General features: G+C 33.2%; 1 protein-coding gene across 6 annotated transcripts in view; it reads right to left on the bottom strand.

Annotated features, from left to right (window-relative positions):
- Positions 1-1,015: 1,015 nt before the first annotated feature.
- Positions 1,016-24,543, bottom strand: part of LOC106110567 (multiple C2 and transmembrane domain-containing protein 1-like) — a 32,258-nt gene continuing 8,730 nt past the window's right edge. Inside the window, exons 2-18 of one of the 6 annotated variants that reach the window (XM_013292435.1) lie at positions 23,534-23,737; positions 22,947-23,041; positions 21,694-21,805; positions 20,742-20,896; positions 19,897-20,088; positions 8,023-8,174; positions 7,580-7,738; positions 7,137-7,323; positions 5,907-6,103; positions 5,185-5,398; positions 4,740-4,885; positions 3,452-3,597; positions 2,131-2,207; positions 1,821-1,927; positions 1,626-1,735; positions 1,398-1,495; positions 1,016-1,114 (exon numbers count right to left, since the gene is read on the bottom strand). In XM_013292435.1, the coding sequence (XP_013147889.1) occupies positions 1,037-1,114; positions 1,398-1,495; positions 1,626-1,735; positions 1,821-1,927; positions 2,131-2,207; positions 3,452-3,597; positions 4,740-4,885; positions 5,185-5,398; positions 5,907-6,103; positions 7,137-7,323; positions 7,580-7,738; positions 8,023-8,174; positions 19,897-20,088; positions 20,742-20,896; positions 21,694-21,805; positions 22,947-23,041; positions 23,534-23,651 (2,343 nt within the window). In that variant the 5' untranslated portion in view covers positions 23,652-23,737 and the 3' untranslated portion in view covers positions 1,016-1,036. Of the gene's footprint in view, positions 1,115-1,397; positions 1,496-1,625; positions 1,736-1,820; positions 1,928-2,130; positions 2,208-3,451; positions 3,598-4,739; positions 4,886-5,184; positions 5,399-5,906; positions 6,104-7,136; positions 7,324-7,579; positions 7,739-8,022; positions 8,175-10,289; positions 10,429-10,677; positions 11,446-16,239; positions 16,562-19,896; positions 20,089-20,741; positions 20,897-21,693; positions 21,806-22,946; positions 23,042-23,533; positions 23,738-24,543 lie in introns of those variants that run through there. The other 5 variants (XM_013292436.1, XM_013292438.1, XM_013292440.1 and 2 more) reach the window with 5 other exon arrangements.

The raw sequence follows: 24,543 nt of genomic DNA, 5'->3' as shown, positions 1-24,543 counted from the left end.
ACTTTGACGATGCTAATAATTTATATCTCACTTTGTTTGGCAGAAAATATATTATTCTATTTAATTTTATATGAAATGAATTAATTATCCATAAACAAGAATTTACTTGTCTTATTAGTAAATATTTTTCAATTTTGCATTCAATAATTACTAGATACTGTTAATTTGTGAATGAATTAATAAAGGACCAAAGGTTTTTAAAGCAATACTCACCGCAAACACATAAATGCGTGAAACACAAAAAAATTGATTAACAGATAGAAACAAAATATTTTGCTTTGTTTCATTGTTGTCGGGATGCATACTTTAAATACAATTTTTATAGAATTATCTTAATGGTTACTTTCACAGATCTCAATTTTTAGTAAAGCTTTTTGGTTTGAAAATACCTAATATTAGTATGTGAAAATTGTAAGATATTTAAAACGTGAAATATATTTAAAGATATAAGGTGATTTATGAAAAGTGATGATTATGTAAAGATTTGACATAATTCATACTGTTTTTGAATTTTTTATAATAATATGCGATATACAAAGTTTATATTTTGAACAAAATTTATCATTGAACCATTTTAAAACAGTAGACAGAAAATTAAATAATAATTATCGTAAAGTTTTTAACTACAATGACATCTTCCTATCTAATAATGGTATTCATTACATGGACGATTGATTTTTAATTTAAATACGAAATGATTACTATAAGTAAATTATATATCTCTATAAATAATCAGATCTTGTGCAACGCTGCTAAAATGCAGAGCAATTTTTTCATAATTTATTAACCGTACCATAAATCTTATATTTCAATTAATTATATCTGATATTTCAATAACAATTTTTTGCGTTTGTTTGATGCAAAATATCTGCACTTCATCGTTGCTAAAATACTTATAATATTTTAACAACAGTAGCACAAATTTAAAAAGTTACTAAATAGTAGTTTTATAAAAAGCTGACAACATTGCTTTATCAAATTGTCTATGACCTTTTGTTTTTGTTATTTTTCTTTCTTGACAAGCTATAATCTGTATTTAGGCGGCTTTGTGTTTTTTTCTTGCGTCCCTTCGAGCTTCGTTCGGTGGATGAGGTTTAAGTTCTCTGCAATCAAGCTGGAATAAAACAAAATAATAGTTGTAAGAAATCAAGAAAGAAAGAAGATATAAAATTTTCGTGATGTTTATTTCATAAAACTTTGCGTGACTAGTTGTCTCATTTTGAAACGACTAAATTTTTGTTCTATGAATTGATTTTAAAATCATGGGCAGGTCTAATAATTAAGAAACTGTTGTTCTTTAGTGTTTGTGTAAAATTATTTGAATTGGACATTAATTAGTAATTTTAACACAGTGTGCCTCAATTTATATGTTACATTAACGATGTTGCCATACTCACCAATATCTCATCATCTGGTACTCGTGATAGCAGGTCTAAAACTTCATTGTTTGGTATCGTGTGTGGTCTGAGAATTTTTCTTGTAAATTTATTTACACCTACAATATAAATAACAATGTAAAATATGTTTATTAAGCCTATTATCACACCAGGTATTTGGCACATCGGACATATAATAATTCTTTTGCCCGATGTGCTAACTCGGATGTCCTGTATTTATTGTCTTACCCCAAGCCATCAGGAGATATCGCAGCGGTATAACATACAAGACCAGCATAGCTCCAAATAACATAAATATAGCTAAATAACTAAGACATGGCACCGTGAAGTTCATTAAGCTGAAAAAAAAAGTAAATTACATAGAAATAATTATTATAAACATTCATGTTCCATTTTCAAATTTAAAATAAAAAATGCACTAACTTTTTAACAGCCTCTCCTAATGACGCGACATAACCTATCGCATTTTGCACAGTTTGCGTGACTTCTTGTATCGCTTGCAATCTTTCCTTTAATGATTTCTTCTCTTCCTATAAATACACAAAGGTTCATATTTAAAGACTTGTACACACCGCGTTCAAATTTTCATAATAAATGGTGACAAACGAGCTCATTCACTCTTTCTTTGTTATAAAGGTGGGAAACGGACTCGAATTTGCTTCCAACAGTGAACGGATATTTCCAACTTGGCGCTTGTCTATGGTCGTGGTATTGTTGCAAGTGTGTTACAAACCTTATCAACTTCTTCTTCGTCATCTTCTTCAGCCAGTAAGTCCTCATCATCAACTGGCAATAATAACGGATTACCTCCTGGAAAAAAAAACTAAATTAAAAAGGTTATTCTTTAAATAAAACCTAGTTTTTAACATCTAATGTTCATATTAACTTAGTACTTAGTACTATCATGTGTACTTAGTAGTAATAGTACAAAATTGAACATTTTAAAAAGATATTTGTATATACAAATATTTTAAATGCAAAAGTTTGGATGGATGAATATTTGTTAGTACACATCCAAAACGGTTTAACTAATGTAGATGAAAGGCACAGATATAAACCAGTCTAGAACATACTTAGGGCCTGTCCCACCAAAATGTAAACTGCCTGATAACAATGCAACATGTAAAACATTTCATGAAAACATCGCATTTTGTTCCCTTATCTGACAGTTTCACTTTTAATCTATCTGAGCTACCAGCCAGTGGTGGGACAGACCGTTATGAATTTATAATTCCGTGCACAGAGTTGCGTTTACAAGCTAGTGTCAAATAAGTAACAGGAACACATTTGTTAGTCATAATACTCGTAAGTTACAACAGGATCACACCCATACAAAACATTACTTCAGTTACTTTCAAAGTGTACTTTGTTTGAGTTCGTCAGTGTAAGCCCACGGTACAAACATGCCGTTATCACGCACGCATATTACTTACTACCAAAAATGTTCTCTATATACCCCCATGGGTTATTCCGGAAACTTTTTAAACGTACTAAAAGAATTAACAGAAAACAAGCATAAGTCAAATACATACTAAATATGTCTGAATCTAAAAAATATATAAATGCGAAAATTTAGATGGATGGATGTTTGTTAAGTTTGTAGAATAGACTCCATATTATATTGATATTTGTAAACATTAATAAAGCAATGGAAAAAAAGAAAAAAGATGTAATAAAATAAAAAAGAACTCATTATTGTAATAACAAGGATTACGCAACAAGAAAAGTGAAAAAAAAAGTATATATATAATGCACAATTTATTAATATAAAAGAGTATGGACTAAGAGTCTGTAGATGTTGGATAAAAAAAAACTAAACCTCATGATTTTTAGCATAGATATAGAGCATAGTCTGGAAAGCTATTAAAATTAAAACTAAGAGAAGAATAACAAAAAGGTAGGAAATAGCTTTTAGCGAGTAATTACTGGTAATATGGGAATTCAAATTCATCAGTCATATTGATATAATACCTAGAACTTGTTTATAGTTCTTTGACTGAACGTCACCAGATAAAGGTCATACTACCACGTTACGGTGACCGTGTTGTACTCACCAGTAAGTCTGTAGATGAGCCAGTTCCTCGAGAAGAAGACTAGAAGTAGAAACGGCAACATCCACATCTGGTAGTAGTAACAAAAGGCGAGCCACGCCAGTAGACCTAGGAACGATCTTAATCTAGATTCCCATTCGAAACAGTCTCTGAAAGGTAAAATAATTTTAGACTAATGGATGAGTCCTTTAGGAGACTATAGGTAGACCAATTTAATAGGTCACATTTGACCACTCTTAGTTTCAGCTCGGTAATGAGATCAGCTGTTAAAAACATCGGTTATGTTGAATACAATATACTCGTATATCTTACTAATATTATAAATACGAGAGTTTAGATGGATGGATGTTTATTAGAGTTTGTAGCCTAAACGGCTGAATGGATTTCGATGACATTTGGTACAGATTTAGAGGATAGTCTGGAAGGGCACATAGGCTACTCACTTTTTTTTATTTCCACGCGGACGGAGTCGCGGACGAAAGCTAGTATAGATATAAACTCCAAACATATGGAAATCGCATTCAGTTATTAGGAAAGAACTGAATTAAAAAGAATGAACTGGTAGAGAACATTCTAATGTAAATAGCCATATTACTAGCTAAAGTATTTTTTATATTTCGACTAAAACTTAATCTATACTACTATTATACAAAGGAAACATTTGTACTTTTGTATGTATTGATATAATTCAGAAACTATTGAGCTGATTTTAAAAATTCATTCAACGTTAAAAAGATAATTTATCTGTGTTTTTTTATATTATGAGGTGGCAAACGAGCAAGCGGCCACCTGAATCCACCGAAATGGAAAGCGACCGCTGCCCATAAACATCCGCAATTGCAGATGCGTTGCCTACCCTTCATTGACGGAGGAGGAGACACACATAAAGAGGACATTTCCCCTTCATATGCGTCTCCTCCACCGTCAAATCCACTTTACCTTTCAATCCTTTCCTCTTAAGAGATGGGTGGAAAGGAAAAGTCATCACTCATCATTGCTTCCACTTCACGCCTGTTTTCTGTGTGGTCGTGGTATTGCTGAGAGCCCTACAGTGCGAAGATGTTAAAGCGGGCTCTACCACTGTTAAATGATATAGGCTATATTTTTAATGTCACGCGGGCGAAGTCGTTATAATTTAAAGTAACAGTGTAGGACGTTTGTGTTGCATCTTATTTTTTTCTTTATATCATAAGGTGACAAACGAGCAAGCGACCACCTGAATCCGCCAGAATGGCGAAGTGACGAATGGCGAAGTGATATCTCTAAAGGGTGTAATTATTAAGTAACTTACTGTAATATTTTTCCGACTTCAATGAACCACATTATGATCGCTTTTAATCTCATCACATTTCTTATAAACAGCTGCCGTTTGAATTTTGATTCTTGATGCATGTATTTTGGTTCTTTTGGATTTACTGCTCTTATTGCAGCTTTAAGCTTAAACGTAAATAAAGAAATATCAATCATTAACACGCTATTTTCTCTACAGGTCAGTAAAGTATGCTTCTTCCATAAATCTTTATTTATTTGAATATCTTTTTAACAAGCGCGTAGCCAGTTAATGCACCCCAATAACAAAGAAAAAAATAAACATTAAAAATGTCGTCGAGTAAAGTATTCGATTTTTGTAGTACCTCTATAGTGTGAATAGTACTAACAAATCGCATATATTCTCTACTTCGAATACCTTCTTGCAAATTTTTGTGTTAGATCCCCTGATGTCTCAGTCAACTCACCGGGTTCCATATGACCATCATTTCCAATAATATCTGTGGATAATTCCCTTTTGCTCTAGCTCTCATCTTCTTGTCTTTGAGCGCGAACCATCGCTTCTCACCATTGCGTATGTTCAGAAGTGGTATCGCCAGTTTACCTAGGAACTCTACTTTGTGGTCGTGGTCTTCATCGTAGACAGTAATATCTAGTATCGATGTGATGTCTTTGACTGTACTGTGAAATATTAGTTAAACTTATACGGATGTCATTGTAAATGGCCGCACTGGCACGTTTGACAGTATCGAATTAAAAAAAATAAATTACACAGATAAAAATATTTGTTTTTTTTTTTAATATGTATGTGGCAATGGAGCAAAAGGACTCCTGAATTTGCCGAAATACCGAAGCGACTGTTTTCCATAGACATCCGCAAGACAAGCGATATAATGACTGCGGATCAAAGAAGGGAACGTACAAAAAATATTATTTCCCATCCCTATGCATCCCCACCTCCGTTAAATCAACTATTTCTCAACCTTTTGTTATTGAATCATGATTGAAAGTTAGGTTAGAAACCTAATTACAACTGTCATAACCTGCATATTGTTATCTTTGTTTGTGTCTTGCAAAAAGGAACAGCACGAAACATTCTTTATTTTTTTTTATTTTACTTATTACAGACATCGCTAGTTAATACTTTAAAAAGCCTAATACCTTCAATTAAGAGTAACATAAAACTTACAAAGTAAATATCTTCATCCAGTTAGGTGTTAAAGTCTTGTACTCCGTGTGTGTCTGAAGCCGGGCGTTGCCGAGTTCCAGTACACAGAAGGGGTCAGACTTGCCGCCGAGGTCGGCCGCCGCCAAGCCCTTGGCGCCGTACACTTTGACACACAGCCAGCCCACACCGCTCGAGTGCTCGTTGAGACGGTACCACAACTAAAACGATAAAATGACAGTATTTAAGAAAAAGTATAGAAAAATCTTTTATTTTTAATTCTCTGTGGCTGTTTTGCCTATTCACACTAGTTTATAAGCTAAATTCCAATTTTTCATCCACTTTTTGGTACACACAAATATACTACACTAGTTTTCGCTCTCGACTCCGTCCGCGTGGGAATAAAAAAAACAAAACTGAGTAGCCTATGTGTTCTTCCAGACTATCCTCTACATCTATACCAAATTTCATCAAGATCCGTTGAGGCTACAAACTCTAACAGACATCTCTTCATCCATCCATCCATCTAAACTTTCGCATTTATATTATTAGTATGATTTTACAAAAACAAATGTAAAACATGGATCACCTGGTCAAAGTATTATGTGGTTTGATGCGGGCGCACAACTTTGATTAAACTACCGCATAACTGTTGTGCGATTGTCGATTGTTTCGCAGTTCAACTGTTTAGTTGCACAACTAATAATCGAGTAGTGTCACCTCCATATAAGCTCATATGAATCTAAGCGAGGCTACACAGTTGTGCGATAGTTTATAGTGTGTCTAAATAATTTAGATTAGTTTGATAAATGAATGTATAATTTTGAACGATCGATATTCGATTTAAATAATTATCAAACTCAACTAAAATGTTTATTTTCTTATTCACTAATTTAAAGGGTAATTCTAGTATTGATGACAGAAATAAAAGCGAAATCCAATTCGATTATGTACGGCTGTAGTAGTAATAGACATTTATTTACTCTCATTATTTGTTATGGTCATTATTAATGTGAGAAAACAGTGGTTTCTTTTTTCTTTCATAAGTTATTACTATAAATCTGTCGATTTTAACTTCTATAAGATTAAAAATCAAAAATCGATAATATTCATGACTGATTTCACACAACCCATCCCTACTAAATTTGAAATGAATTGTCAAACTAATATAAATTATTTAGAGCAACTATAGTCATAGATTTGCGTACGCTTTTAGTAAATTTTGCAGAGAACTATTAGTAGAGGTAAACTTACATATCTCTTTTCTATTATTTCGATATCTCTAGGATTTTCTTTATAACTAGTTAGATCAGTAATAGTTTCCGATTGCGTGGTGCCGCTGATAGTTAACAATAGAAATATCTGTCCATTTCCATCTTCTAAGTCCTGCCATATATTATGCGTTTTCTCTCTTTCTAATGACGATAAATCTATTGTACATCTGAAAATATATCTATGTTTATCAATAAATTCAAACTTGTTATGCTAAATTTTGATAATTAGACAAAAACAATATTTTAATGACCTAACTTGACATATTTCGTTACATGAGAGAGAAAGATATATACGAAGCGTACAGGAAAGAAAGAGATAGCTACTGATTTACTCAGTACGTAGCAATAAAAGTGGTAGTTGTTCGATTGTTAAGGTTTTACAAGGTAATACTACAATTTTATAATAGAAAGGAACATACCTACCTCCCTAAAAAGTCGTCTTTAGTCTGTTTGTCCTTGTCCCACACTGTCACTTCCAGTATTTGTTCTTGATCGTCATATAAATGTAGATCAAACTGTTCGAGCCATGATGGATGAAGGGATTTCCATACTACTTTACTTTTGTATTTTTCATTACCTAACCTACGGATAAATACGTTATATTCAAATTTGTCGAGTAAAATTTCCATATTTTAAACAAGGTAAACTACTTAGAAGTGTACCAATGTATAAACATATAAAACAAATGTCGAATAATATATCTCCTGCATAAAATTATTTCGAAGATCCAAGAAGATATTCATTAAAGATTTAGGTTAGTTTCTATTGTTTTTGTTATACGATTGCATTTCAGATAGTTAGTTTTCACATTACTGTCTGTTTTATGTCCTGGTTTATCTAAATCATGCTGTATAAAACAATCTCACCTAAATTTGCAATAAGGATCACTAGATCTAGTATCTACATCCATCGCTTGCAAATTCTTCGCCTCAACAAGAACTATCGTCACCACGGAGCTCCATATCTGAGCCTTTAGTCGTTTGTTAACGTCACTTAACCTCGTATTCTTCAAAAGATACTGAAAAATAGAAAATTAATTATTTATACACATTACTTGATACATTTTAAATCGTTACCTATATTCATTGAAAAATGAAAATTTTGAAATATTTTTTTTTATTAACAGTAAAGATTACACAAAGGCAAATAACTTTGGACAATAACATAAAATTATACATGACAGAAAATTAAACATAGTTGTTATCTTAAGTTACTATATATTGGTTATTCGAGTTCATCTGTTGATGGCCACACTAGGCAATGCCTGTATCGTGGCCACCGAAAATTCATATATACTATCCGTAACCATACATAAAATTACAGAAACCCACACTCAGGGCAGCGTCTATAACGCGCATTTAATTATAAGTTACTCATATATAAATTTAACTATATAACATTATGTGGCAGTTAGCCGTCAGTTTAAAGTTTTCGATATTTTCTTTAACATATTTATTATTAACACATGTTTTAGTTAGTTAAGAAAGCGATACAATACGCGCCAGTAATTTTTAGTCAGGTATTAGGACAAACAGAGCGTAACATACCACCTATCACTAACAATTTTTGTTCCTAATAAACAAAGTAAGTTACATTTTTATTGTTATAAATATACAATTTATTATAATAATACTATAGGAGCGTACTCACACTTGCAACTAAACTATCGCACAATTGTTTAGTTGTACTTCGATTCCTATGACCTTATATGGAGGTGTACACACTCGATTTTTAATTGTGCAACGAAACAGTTGAATTTGCTGCGAAACAATCGACAATCGCAACGCTCTAGTCATAGTAATAGTTGGGAATATAACCTCAAACTATGTTCCAATTCACGCATCATATCAGTATAAAAGACGTCAATTGAAATTGATTCATCAACAAAGACGATTCACTGACGAAATTGAATCAGGGGAGAATATAAATTATCAAGAACAGTGGAAAGTCCGTGACATGATGACTTTTACATCAAAAACTGGATTTTACGCAGTAACTGATAATGGGCTTATATGCTTTGTCTCAGTGTTCTAAAATCAATTATTTTTTAAAATATACTATAGTATTATTGAGTTTAGATTTAATGGTTGACTATCTGATAGATATTTAGAGCGGACGCACACCTTTGACTAAACTATCGCACAAGTGATGGGCGATTGTCGATTTCGCAGCCTATTCAACTGTTTAGTTGCACAACTAAACAGTGTGCGATAAATTAGTTTCAGGTGTGCGCTCGCTTTTCAGGTATAAAAGTCATGGATGAAAGAAATTTAAATCCAAGAATGTTCTTTTAAATACAATAGCGAATTACTTAAACAACCCCAATATTTAAATATATAAATAAAATAAAATCGAGTTAGTATACACGTCAAATTAAGGGCCTGTTCCACCAAATTGTATCTTGTCTTATAACAATCCAGTGTAAAATATGTGATGGAAATATCGGATTTTGTTACCTTATCTGACAGTGACGTCACTTTCAAGCTATCTGAGCCTCTATCAGCCAGTGGTGGGACAGCCCCTTAATAGATTAAACAAAACACTGTCGTTCCCATGTCAATAGTAGAATCATAAACAACAATAATTTCAAATACAGCTGTTAGTTTTACAGAAGAGATTAAAAAAATCAGAAACGTTTAATAGTTCTTTAGTATACATTTATCATATCTATGTAACACTAAGGGACTTACTTAGTGACTATAAAACAACTCTCCACAGCGTCTTTCAAAGATTACTAAGAGAACCTTAGTTTTGCTTAATAAGAATTCCACTCCAAGAGTTTTTTTCGAAACTTTTAAAGGACTAAAGATACATTTCAGTCATAAATGATCGCATAATCTACAATAAGCAACTCCTTTATTGAAAGCTGACTTCGCCAGCGATAAAAAAAAATCAAAAATATAGCCTATGTTACTCACTGATAACGTAGCTTTTTAATGGCGAAAGAATTTTTGAAATCGGCCAAGTAGTTTTCGAGTTATTTTAATGCATACAAAAATACGAATCTTTCCTCTTTTCAATATTAGTATGGAGTATAGATTAAGCGTTTTCGAGGGTTAGTTAACAGAACACCATTTAGTGCGACACAGTACGTGCAAAAGCCACCATAACAAAGGCTCTTAAATCATAATACCCTATGAATCCGTTCACCCTTACTCCTAAGTCCGGGGAAGCGGTTGCTGATTTTTTCTATCAAGTCACCACAGCTACTGGGTACATCTAGCTTCTGGCCTGGAGGGCAGCTACCAGCTCGAGGTCTTATATCCGAACTTCTGTTTGTTTTAATGAAAATTTCAACAATGTAATAAAAATTGTTAAGATTGAATTTGTGTGAAACAGATGGGAAGCATAAAACAAATGAATGAGGTAAGTGCAGAGTTTTAAAATACTCCCGAGATTTTTTTTTTTCGTTTAAAAACGTTGTTATGGTATTTAAAAAAAAACTATATTCCATTTGTTCCTTTCTATTTGTTTGAATAATTCCTTAATAATTACTTTAGAAACATCAGAATTAATTTTACCTTTCATCGCTGGAAGATAAACACGAGATACAGGAATCACTTGAGCTGTCAAAAATCTCATCGTCAAAAGCCAAGTTTGATTCCGACAAACTTCTATAAATGGCGCCGTTGCTTTCTATTTTAATGAAATTTCGACAGATTTCCTTTTGATCAACGCCATCTATCGGTTCGTTGATAACAACTGATGGTATACTATTAGATTTAATAACATTTGACTCAAGTTTGTCTTCGGAGTCGATAGATTTTCTCTCTTCTGATAAATGAGAAACAAAACTTGCAAGTCTAGATTTTTCTATTTTCGTCTGTACTTGATCTTGGATATCTTCGACAGTATCTTGTATCTTCCCGTGAATTTTTATTAATCTATTCTTGATTTTTTCCATTTTGTTTTCTAACTCTGACATTATTTTAACTTTCCCGTCTCTTTAACTACTGGCACATTATTATTTGTTAAGTAACTTAGATGGATTTTTAGTAAATTGTTTGTTAAAACTTCACTGCATTTAAAATAAAAGAGGAATATACGCGTGTATCGTACAGCTGAATTATTATAACTGTTTCTACAAAGCAACTACAATATCTTACCTAGAAGTGTTTACATGATTACAGGCAAATTTATACTTCTAAACCGTTATTTCTTATAATCAAATGTTACAAAAATTCACAGTACTCCATAGAATCAAGGTAAATCCTAGTAAATCTATACTATTATAATAAAGCGTAAACACACACTTCTTTGTTGCCTAAGATGTCAGCAATTACAGCATATTTATGAATAATTCTTTTTTCAATAAAAAGCCTTACACTTTCGTCACGCTTTAGCCTATATACTTTCACGTCATTAAACTTAGGAGGTAATTATTTTGGATAAAAACCCTAATGTGGGAAAGACACCATAAGTTGCTGTCAACATCAAGTAAGCAAGATTGCCAAGTTTTATCATGTCATGTCATTTTGACATTTGCTATTGATAATTTGATATGTGTAAACAATAAAATAAAATTTCCATATTTTCATGCGGATGAAGCCGAACGGAAACAACTAGTATTAAAATAATATATAAATTACATTACTAACTAAACTTGGATGTTATTACTGTTGTTACTTCAGGAAATTTACTAAAAGTAATAATTAGATTATTATCCTCATATTCTATTCTAATATTTATTAATAATATACGATTTTTGTTTTTTTAATTAAATCCACATTACCGCAATGAAACTTCAATTATTACAGCTTATCCTGTAAGAAATACATACTTCCGCTACTATATTAAAATAAAACCACTCCTTTTTTTATGAATTCACAACGCAGTTAAGGCCATTATTTTATAAATAATACCTTTATAGAAGTGTTCTTTGACAACATGTAAATAGTTTACGCAATTAACTAATTGAAAATGTTCCGTTTTAATCTGTTTTATCGATTGTCGTTTTCTTACATTTGAATTAAGAATAAACAATTTAAATAGCGAAGGAAACAAAAAGATTAAAAGCACAAACCTTTAACTAATTCGTACAACTATTGTGCGATTGTCGATTGTTTCGCAGCCAATGCAACTGTTTAGTGTTAGGAACAAAATTAGTACCGTGCTATAGAATTGGCGCAACTCTAGATTATCGGCATAAACGTCACGTCCCTAGCTGACAGCTGTCAATGTCACAAGAAGGATGGATAGATTGGCGCGCATTCAGAGTCTTGACGAGTAGTGTTGCTCTAAGTTTAAAGCGACAGTATCAATTAAATAAGTTGTCTAATATTAGTTACACAACAAAATATCGAGTAGTGTAGCCATATAAGCTCTTAGGAATCAAAGTACGACTAAACAGTGTGCGCACTCTCTAAGTGACAATTGAGTTGACGAAAGATAGATGGAAGATCGATCGATGAAGGCCATATCCTGGTAGGTTAAGGACAGGGAAATGATAGATATAAACCCAGTATGTTTTATCACGTAATAATTTAAAATATAATGCTTTCAATATTATTGTTATTCTATTTTTTCTAGAAACATTTGGTATACACGAGAATGTGTATGAAGAAAAACACATTGCGCCATCTGGCGCCAAGATTTAAATATAGATTTGTTTATTAAAACCATTGCAGGAAACGACAGTTGCGAAAAAAATATTTGTATCTCATCTATACTATTATAATAAAGCGTAAACACACACTTCTTTGTTGCCTAAGATGTCAGCAATTACAACATATTTTTGAATAATCCCTTTTTTAATAAAAAGCCCTACTTACGTCACGCTTTAGGCTATATTTTCACGATATTAAACTTAGGGGTTAAATATTTTGGATGAAAACCCTAATGTGGGAAAGATACCATAAGTTGCTGCCAACATCAAGAAAGCAAGATTGACAATGTTTGTCATGTCATGTCATTTTGACATTTGCTATTGATAATTTGATACGTGTAAACAATAAAATAAAATTTTCATAATTTCACGCGGATGCAGCGGTACGGGAACAGCTAGTTCCTAATATTGAAGAGCAACAGTTGAACGTTTCTTCGTTAGTCTATTGTTTAATGGACGATTATTCTAATACAAAATACTAGTTTAGCGAGAAACTAGTTGTCGAAATCTAGACTAGTCGAGCAATCATCTTGCAACTACCCGATTGATCAGTTTAGAGATTGGTTTAGGCGCGCTTTAATTCCTATCAGCTATATGAAGGGGCGCACACTACTCGATTTTTAGTTGTGCAACTAAACAGTTGATTGGGCAGCGAAACAATCGACAATCGCACAACTGTGGTGCGATAGTTTCGTCAAAGTTGTGCGCGGTATAATAACTAGCTAACCGAACTATCGACTAATTTACCGATATGTCAAGCGACTATCTAACCAACTCATTCACTGTGCAACAGACAGATGAATCTACCAATTGGTCGACCTATATTATCGCCGAAGTACGATCAAGGAATCTTACGGTGTTTCGAAAGCTAACGTCATTTGTTTTGTGCATATTAATGACGACGCGGAACAATAAATAGAACGCATTTATTAAATGTGTTTGTATGAAATATGATCGGATAGTACACGGATAATTGCGTTTTATTATTTTCCCGACATTTCCTTTACAAATGCTACCAAATTGATTAATAGTCTAGTTGCAAGCAGGAAGGGAATTATTACGTAAGTCGAACACCGAGTATTTCCTCGACTGCACTTAGTATGTTATCAAGTAGCTAGGTATGCAATGATCGTGTAGCATGATACGTGGATTAGTTCGCGGTCCGCCATTCAGCGAGACCTTGGTATTATGGTGTCAGATCTCTGATAACCCTGGTGACATCATGGTCGCTACAAGGTTGTACGGCGAAATTACGTTCAAGTAATTTCCTTTCAGTTCATATTTTGCAATACGTCACTTGTATATTAAGATTCTTATATTATTTAACGGTAATAGAAAAGAGTATAAAAAAAGTATTAACACGATGAAAACCGACGCGTTAGTTTTCATATGAAAAAATCATTGGGGCAGGGATTTTTTCATATGTATTGTAAGCGGCCACCTGAATCAGCCGAAATAGCGAAGTTACCGCTACCCATAGACATCTCTAATTACAGATGCGTTTGTTACCCTTTATTGACGTAGGAGACGCACATAAATAGGATATTTCCTTTTCCTATGCTCCTCCACCGTCAAATCCACGTTCCTTAACCATACTTTTCTTATAAGAAAAAGTGTGGAAAGGGAAATATACTAAGTTGGGCCGGCATATCTTAGACGAATGCATAGTAAGCTCGGACGTATAACTAGTGAAGGTAAATAATTAGAGGTTATAATTAAAAGCGAACGTCTAGGTTTAATATGAGATCGTTAATTTTGTCTAACCGCGTGAATCAAATTAGTGTCCATACATGCAAAATAGTTTAAAAGTTGTTGGTAAAAAAGTATTTGTAATTGTAAATTATGTGTAATTTATCTAAATCAACAACGATTGTAAAAATTACGATAATAATCTACGGCAAAAATAAGGATTATTCCCAACCGTCACCCCACTTATATGGAGATTACACTACTCGATTTTTAGTTGTGTAACTAAACAGTTGAATTGCGAAACCATCGAAAATCGCACAACAGTTGTGCCATAGTTTGTTCAAAGATGTGCACTCGTTCAAATAGTAGTTATTAATAAAGGCTATGAAGAGATTGTCTGTTAATACTCAAAAGGAATTTAATTCTAGTTCTACGTTTAGACATGTAAAGTTTGAATATTCAATAACCTTAAAAATAATGTCTTGCTTTTGTCAGAAGCATATTATCAGAAAACTCCGCCTTTCTTTTGTTAAAATGACAACGGAAATGTAGAACGAGAATATACGTGAAAATGTACGTGTAATGCTTATCGTATGCATACAGATAAACGTTTAAGGTCTTACCGTAACAAAATTTAGGACCTGTCCCACCACTGGCGGATAAAGGCTCAAAAATGACGTCAGTTTCAGATAAGATAACAAAATCCGATATTTCCATCACTTATTTTACACGCTGAATTGTTATCAGACAATTTACAATTTGGTGGGACAGGCCCTGAGTGATTCAAGTACATCTTAGCTTAAAGTTACGTCAACTCTTTATACCATAACTAGCGCCGCGCCATCATAGTTTCAGATCTAAAATCAGATTTAGCCTAAGAACATTCCAATTACTAAACTATGACGTCATCATACGTTCCAAATGTCGTCGGGAAGTATACAAAATATTTTATTGAACTGTCAACTGATTTATGACCGGATGTACATGTCAAATGCTTTATTTATGGCTTTTAAATGTTATGGAGAAACAGAAATAACGACCACTTCAATTATGACCTACATTTATTGCCAATTTATTAACATGGGAAATGAAACTTCCCTTAGATTTGAATAGATTGATTGATGTTACATTTTCATAGAATTACTAGCTATTGCTCGCGACTTCACCTGCGTGATTTTAATAATGGAAAATATAGCTATACTCACTGATAACGTAGCTTTTTTATGGTGAAAGAATTTTTAAACCAGCCCAGTAGTCTAGAGTTATTTGAATACATACAAAAATACAAATCTTTCCTCTTTATAATACCAGTATAGATTATAAATACCAAATAACCTTGTAACCTTGCCTTTTGTAACATATGTGCATTTCGGCAATCCTTCCAGAATGAAAAAAAATAAAACTTTAGTATGGAATTAAGGTAAAATGACCCGTAAATTCAAGTAAATAAGTGTTATAATTGTATTTTTACGCATTCGATATCTGGCATTTAAAAAGCGAAACGGGAATGTGTAAACTTCGATTAAAAAAGTAAAAGATGTATCGCATACTCTTATTTATGAATTTAAAAATTAACACCGATTTATTAAAAAGTCAACCAAAAAGGATTTAATCAATATTTTTAGATAGCCAGTAACAGTAACAAAAGCAAAATCAACCGCTAACTGTTATTTGTTTGAGTAATAATCATAGACCACACAAACTTAGACATACTCCTGAAGTTTTAACAAACATATTAGTAACACTAATTTGAGTTTATTTGAAGTATTTCTTAAATATAACACAATACCAATAATAAATCTTCAAATGTTCACAAGTAACACGCACTTTATCACTCGTTAGTGTTTATTTTGTTTTGTTGCGAGGTAACCTTGAATACGCGTGCTGCGCCGCTCGCGACTGGCCGCTGACTACTAGTAATGCAATATAGCAACATGGTATAGTATAATTAGCAAACAGAGAGATCAACAATAATTTTATTTATTGCAAACATGACAAACATACGCTTGTAAATGTCAATATTTCTAAGTAACATAACTTGACATTTATTTACTGCCAGATATTGGTCACTAATTATGTCCCTTAGCGTGTTAACGCGAAGTCTGTACGTTTAGGGCCAAATTGTAAATTGTCTGATAACAATCCAACGTGTGAAATATGTGATGGAGATATCGGACTTTGTTCCTTTATCTGACAGTGACGTCATTTTAAGCTATCTGAGCCTCTATCAGCCAGTGGTGGGACAGGGCATTGGACTGCTTAATACGATCAGACACTATAGTGCATTAAAATCGTATAGACATTTGTCGCGTTAGGTTACATAAAAAATAGTGTGGCAATTAAAACTCAATTTTATGTGACCGTAGACGCAATCAAGGTAGGAAATGTGTATGTAGATAATTTGATTCCATATGTCAAATAAATAGAACGCCACAAAATTTCATTAAACATAGCGTTTTATTGACACGAAATCTCTGTCGTTCGATTACTCTGTGGACGAATTCGAGTATGAAAAAAATAGAATGATTACCGTCTTTACGAAAGAATACATAAAACTACGTTTAAACGATCATTCTGACGATTTCGGATGTTTGGAATGAAATTAAATATGGTGCAAGGACGCAAAAGATAGGAAGTATGTGCAAATAGCTAGCTTTTGAAAGCGAATCTTAGGTCAAAATTAAGAATATAAACAAATTTATATTATAACAATGCATTGATGCATCTGCTTTGAAACCTAACAAAATAATTACAAAATTAAATACCATAATATTTAAGAACCCAGTGGTTGAGAAAATAAGGAGTAAAAGGTTAGAGTTGTATGGGCATGTAATGAGAAGGGATGAATCGCATGTAACAAGACGGACGTTAGTTATGAATGTGGAGGTAGACCTAGAAAGAGATGGAAGGATTGTGTGAAAGGTAACACGATCAAGAAGGGAGTGATGACTGAGATGACGGATGATAGAGTGCTTTGGAGGACGAAAACCCGGTGCGCCGACACTACGGGAGTAGGATAAGGCAGGGGAGATGATGATGATAATATTTTAGATCCTGTAACGAATTACTTGCGAAAATTATCTTGATCATAACAATCTAATTATACAAATTGTATTAGAAAGTTGTAAATATGTATGTAACAGACTCCATAACTACTGAACCAAATAGAAAACGTTATCGAATTAAAACGGCATTTACTGAGTGTCTAATACGATACTTATTATTAGATGTTTTTTAAATTTCACGAGGACAAATCGCGAGCAAAAGGTAGTTTTTATATGTCTGTTTGGATCAAAAGCAAAACTTATAAAACCGCAAGACTTTTTACTTGAAAATGAAATTTACCTTTTATATTTTGCAATAATATAGTCGTCCATAACTTAGTATGATCAATAGCAGAGCTTAAAGCTTAACTTAAAATAGGTTGACCCAGCGCTCCCTTTCCGATACCGTGAATAATGACCTAGTTTAATATATATACGTTTAAACACAGTAGCTATACAATAAGAGCTGGCGCAAACCTTTGATTAAACTATCGAATAATTGTTGTGCGATTGTCGATTGTCGATTGTTTCGCCGCTTATTCATCTGTTTAGTTGCACAACTAAAAATCGAGTAGTGTGTTGAGTGCAAAATACAACCTCTTTGGCCTGACAAGCAGTATTTATACAGCCAAAGAGGTTGCATACTGGCCACCAAGGCAATAATCGTTTATAAAAGAAAATATATAAAAAGAAGAAGTCAAGATGGCATCAAGAGAGTTTTAAGTTTTGTATATTTTTAGTGTAAATAAGTTTTAAATATAGACATGTTTGGTTGATAATAAGTGTTTTGTATTTTTGGCTGCCGCGCTGTCGGTAACAAGTTAAACATAGTGTGCGCGCCTCCATATAAGCTATTGCTCGCGACATCGCCCGCGTTAAATTAAAAAATAATCTTACTAATATTATCTTACTTCTTACTAATATTATAAATGCGAAAGTTTAGGTGGATGGATGGAAGGATGGATGTTTGTTAGCGTATGTAGCCTAAACGGCTGAACGGATCTTTATGAAATTTGGTACAGGTTTAGAGCATAGTCTGGAAGAACACATAGGCTACTTTTTATCCCGGGAATAGTTACGGTTCCCGTAGGATTCATTAATTTAGTTTTTTAATGTTTACTCGATCATTCTGCAACGGTTCAACATATCTTATTGAAATTTGGCACAATATAAAACAAAGTCTCGAGTACACATGGGATAAGCTTCATCCCCGAGAAATGTCCGGCTCCCGAGGGATACGTAGCTTTTTGTAATTTATATAGTTCGTATGTTTTCTAATACCACGCGGATGAAGTCGCGGGCAACAGCTCGTACAAAATATAGGCAATGTTACTCACAGATAAATTACCTTTTGCAATGGTGAAAGAATTTTTCAAATCAACCCATTAGTTTTTGCGTGGATCAAATACATAGAAAAATTCAAAAATACAAATATTTCCTCTTCATAATATTAGTATAAATAGGAATCAAAGAGTAAACAGTTGTGCGATAGTTCAGTCAATGGTGTACGCGCTCTAAATGTAACCTTTCAAATATCTGAGTGTCAATGCCATGGTCGGGTATTTGTAGATGACTTTTGTTTTATAAGTCCGGAAATACCCGTGCAAAGGAATTCATTTTGATTTAGAATATAACAGTAACAGTAATTTTCAGTTAGCTAGAAATTTAATTACAGTATTTTTAGAATTCTGCAAAGGTAACATTTCAATAGGAATAGTTGCCTTCCATATCAAGATATTCTCGGTTATTTACATATTTTCATTGCGGCGTAAACCGCTTCGATCGCAAATTGGGTCGGAATATTATCATCGTAAAGGAATATTTACATTTATATTGAGTTATGTTTTAAGCCGATCATGTGTTTTAATATATATTTAAATACAAGTAAAACTTGGTGTAAACGTGTGTTTAGTTTCAATTAAAAGCGATATATGGCTTTATAGGAATAGAAGAGAATTTTGTGATTAAAAAACACTAACTACGATTGTTTAAATATATTGAGAGAAAGCTACATTAGGCTTATTTCGTCAGATAATGTGCAAAATTTTAGGGCCCGTCCCATCACTGGCTGAGATAGCTTAAAAATGACGTCACTGTCAGATAAGTTAACAAAATTCGATATTTCCATCACATATTTTACATGTTCAATTGTTTTCAGATAATTTACAATTTGGTGACGTAGATCCTAAGAGTACTATCTTCCATACTAGCTTGTTACATTTCCTTTAGAATTATTTCGTTATTAGATAATTTTTATACCCTATTTTCACTACACAGGCTAATATTGGCTTAGAGAAAATGGTGTCTTTGAAAAGGGAGTTTACTTAAATTATTTGACAAACGTACTCGTAAATCCAGTGATAATAAAACTTTTTAATGCTATAGTCAAATATTAAAATTACCTGATCTTTATCTTCCTGTGATTTGGGCCATAGTGTGACGTTAAGCACGATCTCTCCCATGTCCTGGTTCGGTTTGTTCGGATCTCGGAGACAGAGAACTAAGTCCTGAGTTCTGCCGAGTTCCAACGCTGTTAGTTCCAAATAGCACATCCCCATGAAGTCATCTTGAAGACCCCAGTCGTAATCGAACACCTGGAATTATAGTGAAAAACAATTTTAAACATAGAGAAGAAAAAAACAATGTTTTGATTTTATTACTTGTCTGTAAATTCTTGGTTTAAAAGAAAATCATAGTGAATAACATAAGGGTAAAATATACGAGAGTGTTAAGAAGGTTTCTTTAGATAAAACGAGTGTAAAATGACAACTAACTATAGAAAAATCAATCGACAAAATTAATATTCTTTGCGCGAAATGTTTTTTACAATTACATAATCAGCCATTGTTTGCTAATCTAATTGTTTTATAATTTAATAAATATAGATTGCGACTGATATGCTACATGTATTGATATACATTGTCATCCTTTACTTCCTCCTTAAAAAGACAGAGACAAAACTGTGTGTTACTAGTTACGGTAGTCGAAGTTCACCATAACAGAGGGCTTAGACTTCAACTTTAATCATTACCGATTTGAAGGTAGGGCGAAGCGGGGAGATCGCCCAGGGCGCCGTATATAAAGGGGCAATACATACGCATAAGGGGGGCCACCGGCCACGTCGTATCGGTTTGTACGGTTACGTGGCGCCGTATAAATCTTGCCCACGGTGCCAGTAATACAAAAATCAGCCCTGACTGTAACAATAATATGGTTGGGTACACAAAAATTGTACGCAGGTACATACCTTAAGTTGTACTGGTACGAATGGATCCTCTATTGGTACAGTGAAGCATTCATCCCAAACTGGATTAAGGTCTCTGTACACTATCCTCGATTTGTGCAACAGTCTGCCGCCAGCCTTGAATTTCACGTACGGGTCACTGGTGCCTGATAACAAACCTGGTTTTCGACCCCACAAAATGTATAATTAGATTAAAAAGCGAAAATAAAAATGGGTAAATAAAGCTCTTCTACTCTATGACATTTTTAATCTATGACAATAGACGAAGAAAGTTAGAATTGTACAATGAATTATTTTAAAATTATATATTGCCAGTAATACTTATTTGTAAAACAAATACCTTTAATAATCATATATTTATTTTGACTATCAGAATACAAATGATACCATAATGGTCGTTTTATTAGAAACGAGGTTTCTCTTTATAAAAATGAACATTTTACTTTACCATTTTCAATTCAATTACATGGATTTTGTAATTCGATACATCTTATGTTAACCTTGTGCTAAAATGTATGCAAATTCTACAAAAGCAAAAGCACTAACTACGCGCAATAAAAATTGTAAGGTGCAAATTAAAAAAAATAGATTCATTTATAAGTTGTCACGTGTATTTGTGTAAGAGAAAATGTGGACTTGTGTTCAATTTTTGTATTCAAATTAATAAACAATATTAAAATACATCATCTTTATAACATATATTAAATAAAATAAATTTATTTCATTGTGAAAATGCAAGCTGTTTATTGATGCTTTAGGTTGAATCACTAAAAAAAAAGTAGAAATTTTAAACATTTTGCTAGTATAAATAAGCACGTTCTTTGTGCAAATAAAAGCCGATTTTAATTTTGTTTTTTTTTTGACAGCTAGTGTAATTTTTAAGAATTTTGTCGTGTGCCAGCCAATCTACGTGTTATTTTGAGGTTATGTTTTGTGATGTGAATTTTGGACTTACCATTTTTATCCATGGCGACTAAATTTTGGCCTCTTTTTAAATGTATCCTAAGTTGGAAGAATGCGAATTGCCTTAGTTGTTGTTCCCTTAATTTTTGACCTTCGTCTGGTTCCTGAAAATATTCGAAATAATTTCTTTTAATTAGTGCGTACTTTGTTTTTTATTGCAAAAAATTAGAATCCATTTATAAATACTTTAGTCCTTTAAACAAAAAACATTTTATCAACTAATTTTAATATGGAAATTTCACTGCTATGTTTTCCGTGTTCTTTTGAGCATTCGTTTGCATGAATTATATAAGGAAAAGAGGTTATCATTTTGTTCAACAGAAATAGGAACATAAGCTTATTATTATTGTATTAAAAGAGGAAGTCAAATGTACATTTTTGGCTTTACAAGCAGAAATATACTAATCGACCTAAATAACATGACACCTAAGGCCTCATCACATTTTATTTTATTAGAGAAACGACTACTTTAACCTTCCCTCATCATCACCAGCTCACTATGCGTCCCCACCGAGGGGCTCGGAGCCTACCCTAAGTAAGGGATGACTAGGCCATAGTCAACCACGCTGGCCCAGTGCGGGTTGGTTGACTTCACACATATCTTTGAATTTCTTCGCCGATATGTGCAGGTTGCATCACGATGTTTTCCTTTACCGTAAGAACGTCGGGTAAATTATGTACATATGAAAATTCGAAAAATCGAAAATCGATTCGAACCCAAGACCAGTAGATTACAAGTCAAGAGCCTAAACTACTGAGCCACCGACGCTCTACTTTCCTAACCTTCCCTACACATTCTCAATTGTTGAAGAGTTAGAAATTAATAGACAGATAAAATCTTGCATTGTAATCTTAAAGTTTTCGTGAAACTCCCATCGTCGGAATATCATATAGGACTGTTCTGCAGAACTGAGGATTCTCCTAGTAAACAATATCTTACGATCAAGGAAAACATCGTGATGCAATCTGTATATGTTTACGAATAATTTCAGGCATGTGTGGAGTCAACCCGTACTGGTCCAGCGTAGTACTGGACACCGAGTTCCTTATATCATACTAATATTATAAATGTGAAAGTTTAGATGTTTGTTAGAGTTTGTAGCCTAAACGGCTGAACGTATTACGATGAAATTTGGTATAGATGTAGAGGATAGTCTGGAAGAGCACATAGGCTACTCACTTTTGTTTTTGTTGATGCGACGCTGACGGAGTCGTAGGCGAAAGCTAGTTTAAAATATGCCTTACCAGTTGTAAATTTGCAGGTATTGGTCGTTGTAGATGTGCGGGGGTGCCGGATGTTGATGGTTGATCAATAGATAATTGACGTGTTGTTGACAAATCTGTTGAACAAAAATCGGATTATTCCCAACCGTCACGCCGCTCTGTCCCCACGTGAGAATAAAAAGTTTCATCCGTCCAACCTTTTAGTCCTACTACACTAATAAGGTGACAGATGGAACCGTTATGAAATTAAATAAGTTCTAACCGTCCCCTCGTCGCGAAAGGTGGGACGGATGAAACTTTTTATTCGCATCTGTTCCTACGTTGGGACACCACAGACACCAACACTTAGGGGAAACCAAAAATCAACCAGTTATCGATGTTTACAGCTCTTGCAGATTACGGCCGCTAGTATGATTAGGAGGGCTGACAAGCCGAAATTAGTTATTAAAAGTAAAGTTAATTTAATGTTCTTTAAGGGAAATCCTTAGCGTGAGTTTAATTTGGGCCTTTAGGTAAATTAGTTTCTGAAACAAATTTGACTTTTTGAGGTTAACTTTTTCCTTTAGGAAGTATTGATCTTTCGTCCTTCTTCCTCCTATACAACTTACCATCCCGTTTTCGGAAGAGGCGCATACTTCGCCACTTCCTGACTGCAGTTTTAAGTTTCTTCATAAGTACACAGTTTAGGAATGCGTTCGATATTCTGCGCCGCCATTTTGAACACATTTATAGTCTGTATTTATTTCTATTATTGTCCATAATGTCGAATATTAAATGTTGCATTTTTTACACTTAGAAATTCAATTAAAAATCTATTAATATTTGCTCATTGTTAATGTAAATAATACATACAAAAATGCTAATTGTTACTTTTAGAATAGAGAAAGTAATCGGCGTATAGAAAAAGAAAAAGACGAAGTAGAAAAGACGCAATTTATAGTAATACTAGCTGTTCCCGTGCGACTTTATCCACATGAAATTATGAATATGCTTTTATTGTTTACATTTGTTAAATCCAATTGCAAATGTCAAGATGACACGACATGATGACAAAACATGGCGGCCTTGCTTCCTTGATGTTGGCAGCAGCTTTTGGTCTTTTTCCCACATTAGGGTTTTTATCCGATTTATTTACCCACAATCTTAATAGCGAGAAAATATATAGCCTAAAGCGTGATGTAAGTGTAGGGCTCTTTATAACAAAAGAAATTATTCAAAAATATGCTGTAACTAATGACATCTTAAGCCACAAAGAAGTGTGTTTTTACGCTTTATTATATTAGTATATAGATTATTTAGATTACGTAACGTAATATAAATAAATTGTTTCTATAATTAGCTGTAATTTCTTTATTACTATAATACATTTTAACTAGCTGTCGCCCGCGACACTGTCAGCGCAGAATTAAGAATAATAACTTTATTAGTAGCCTATGTGTTCATGCCTATGATATCTTTTGAACCGTTCTATATACATATGTAGTAACATCCATCCATCTCCATGTTCGCATTCATAACATTAGTAGGAGGTTATAAGTAAGATAATATTACCGAAGAAAGAATAAACAAGGTTTATTATTGAACTGGGACAAGATAAAATTCCTTTTCTGGATATAAA

Source organism: Papilio polytes, unplaced genomic scaffold (assembly GCF_000836215.1).
Source record: "Papilio polytes unplaced genomic scaffold, Ppol_1.0 DF824225.1, whole genome shotgun sequence".
In the NCBI taxonomy this organism is placed as follows: domain Eukaryota; kingdom Metazoa; phylum Arthropoda; class Insecta; order Lepidoptera; family Papilionidae; genus Papilio; species Papilio polytes.
This window is presented reverse-complemented; position numbering and strand designations above follow the sequence as displayed.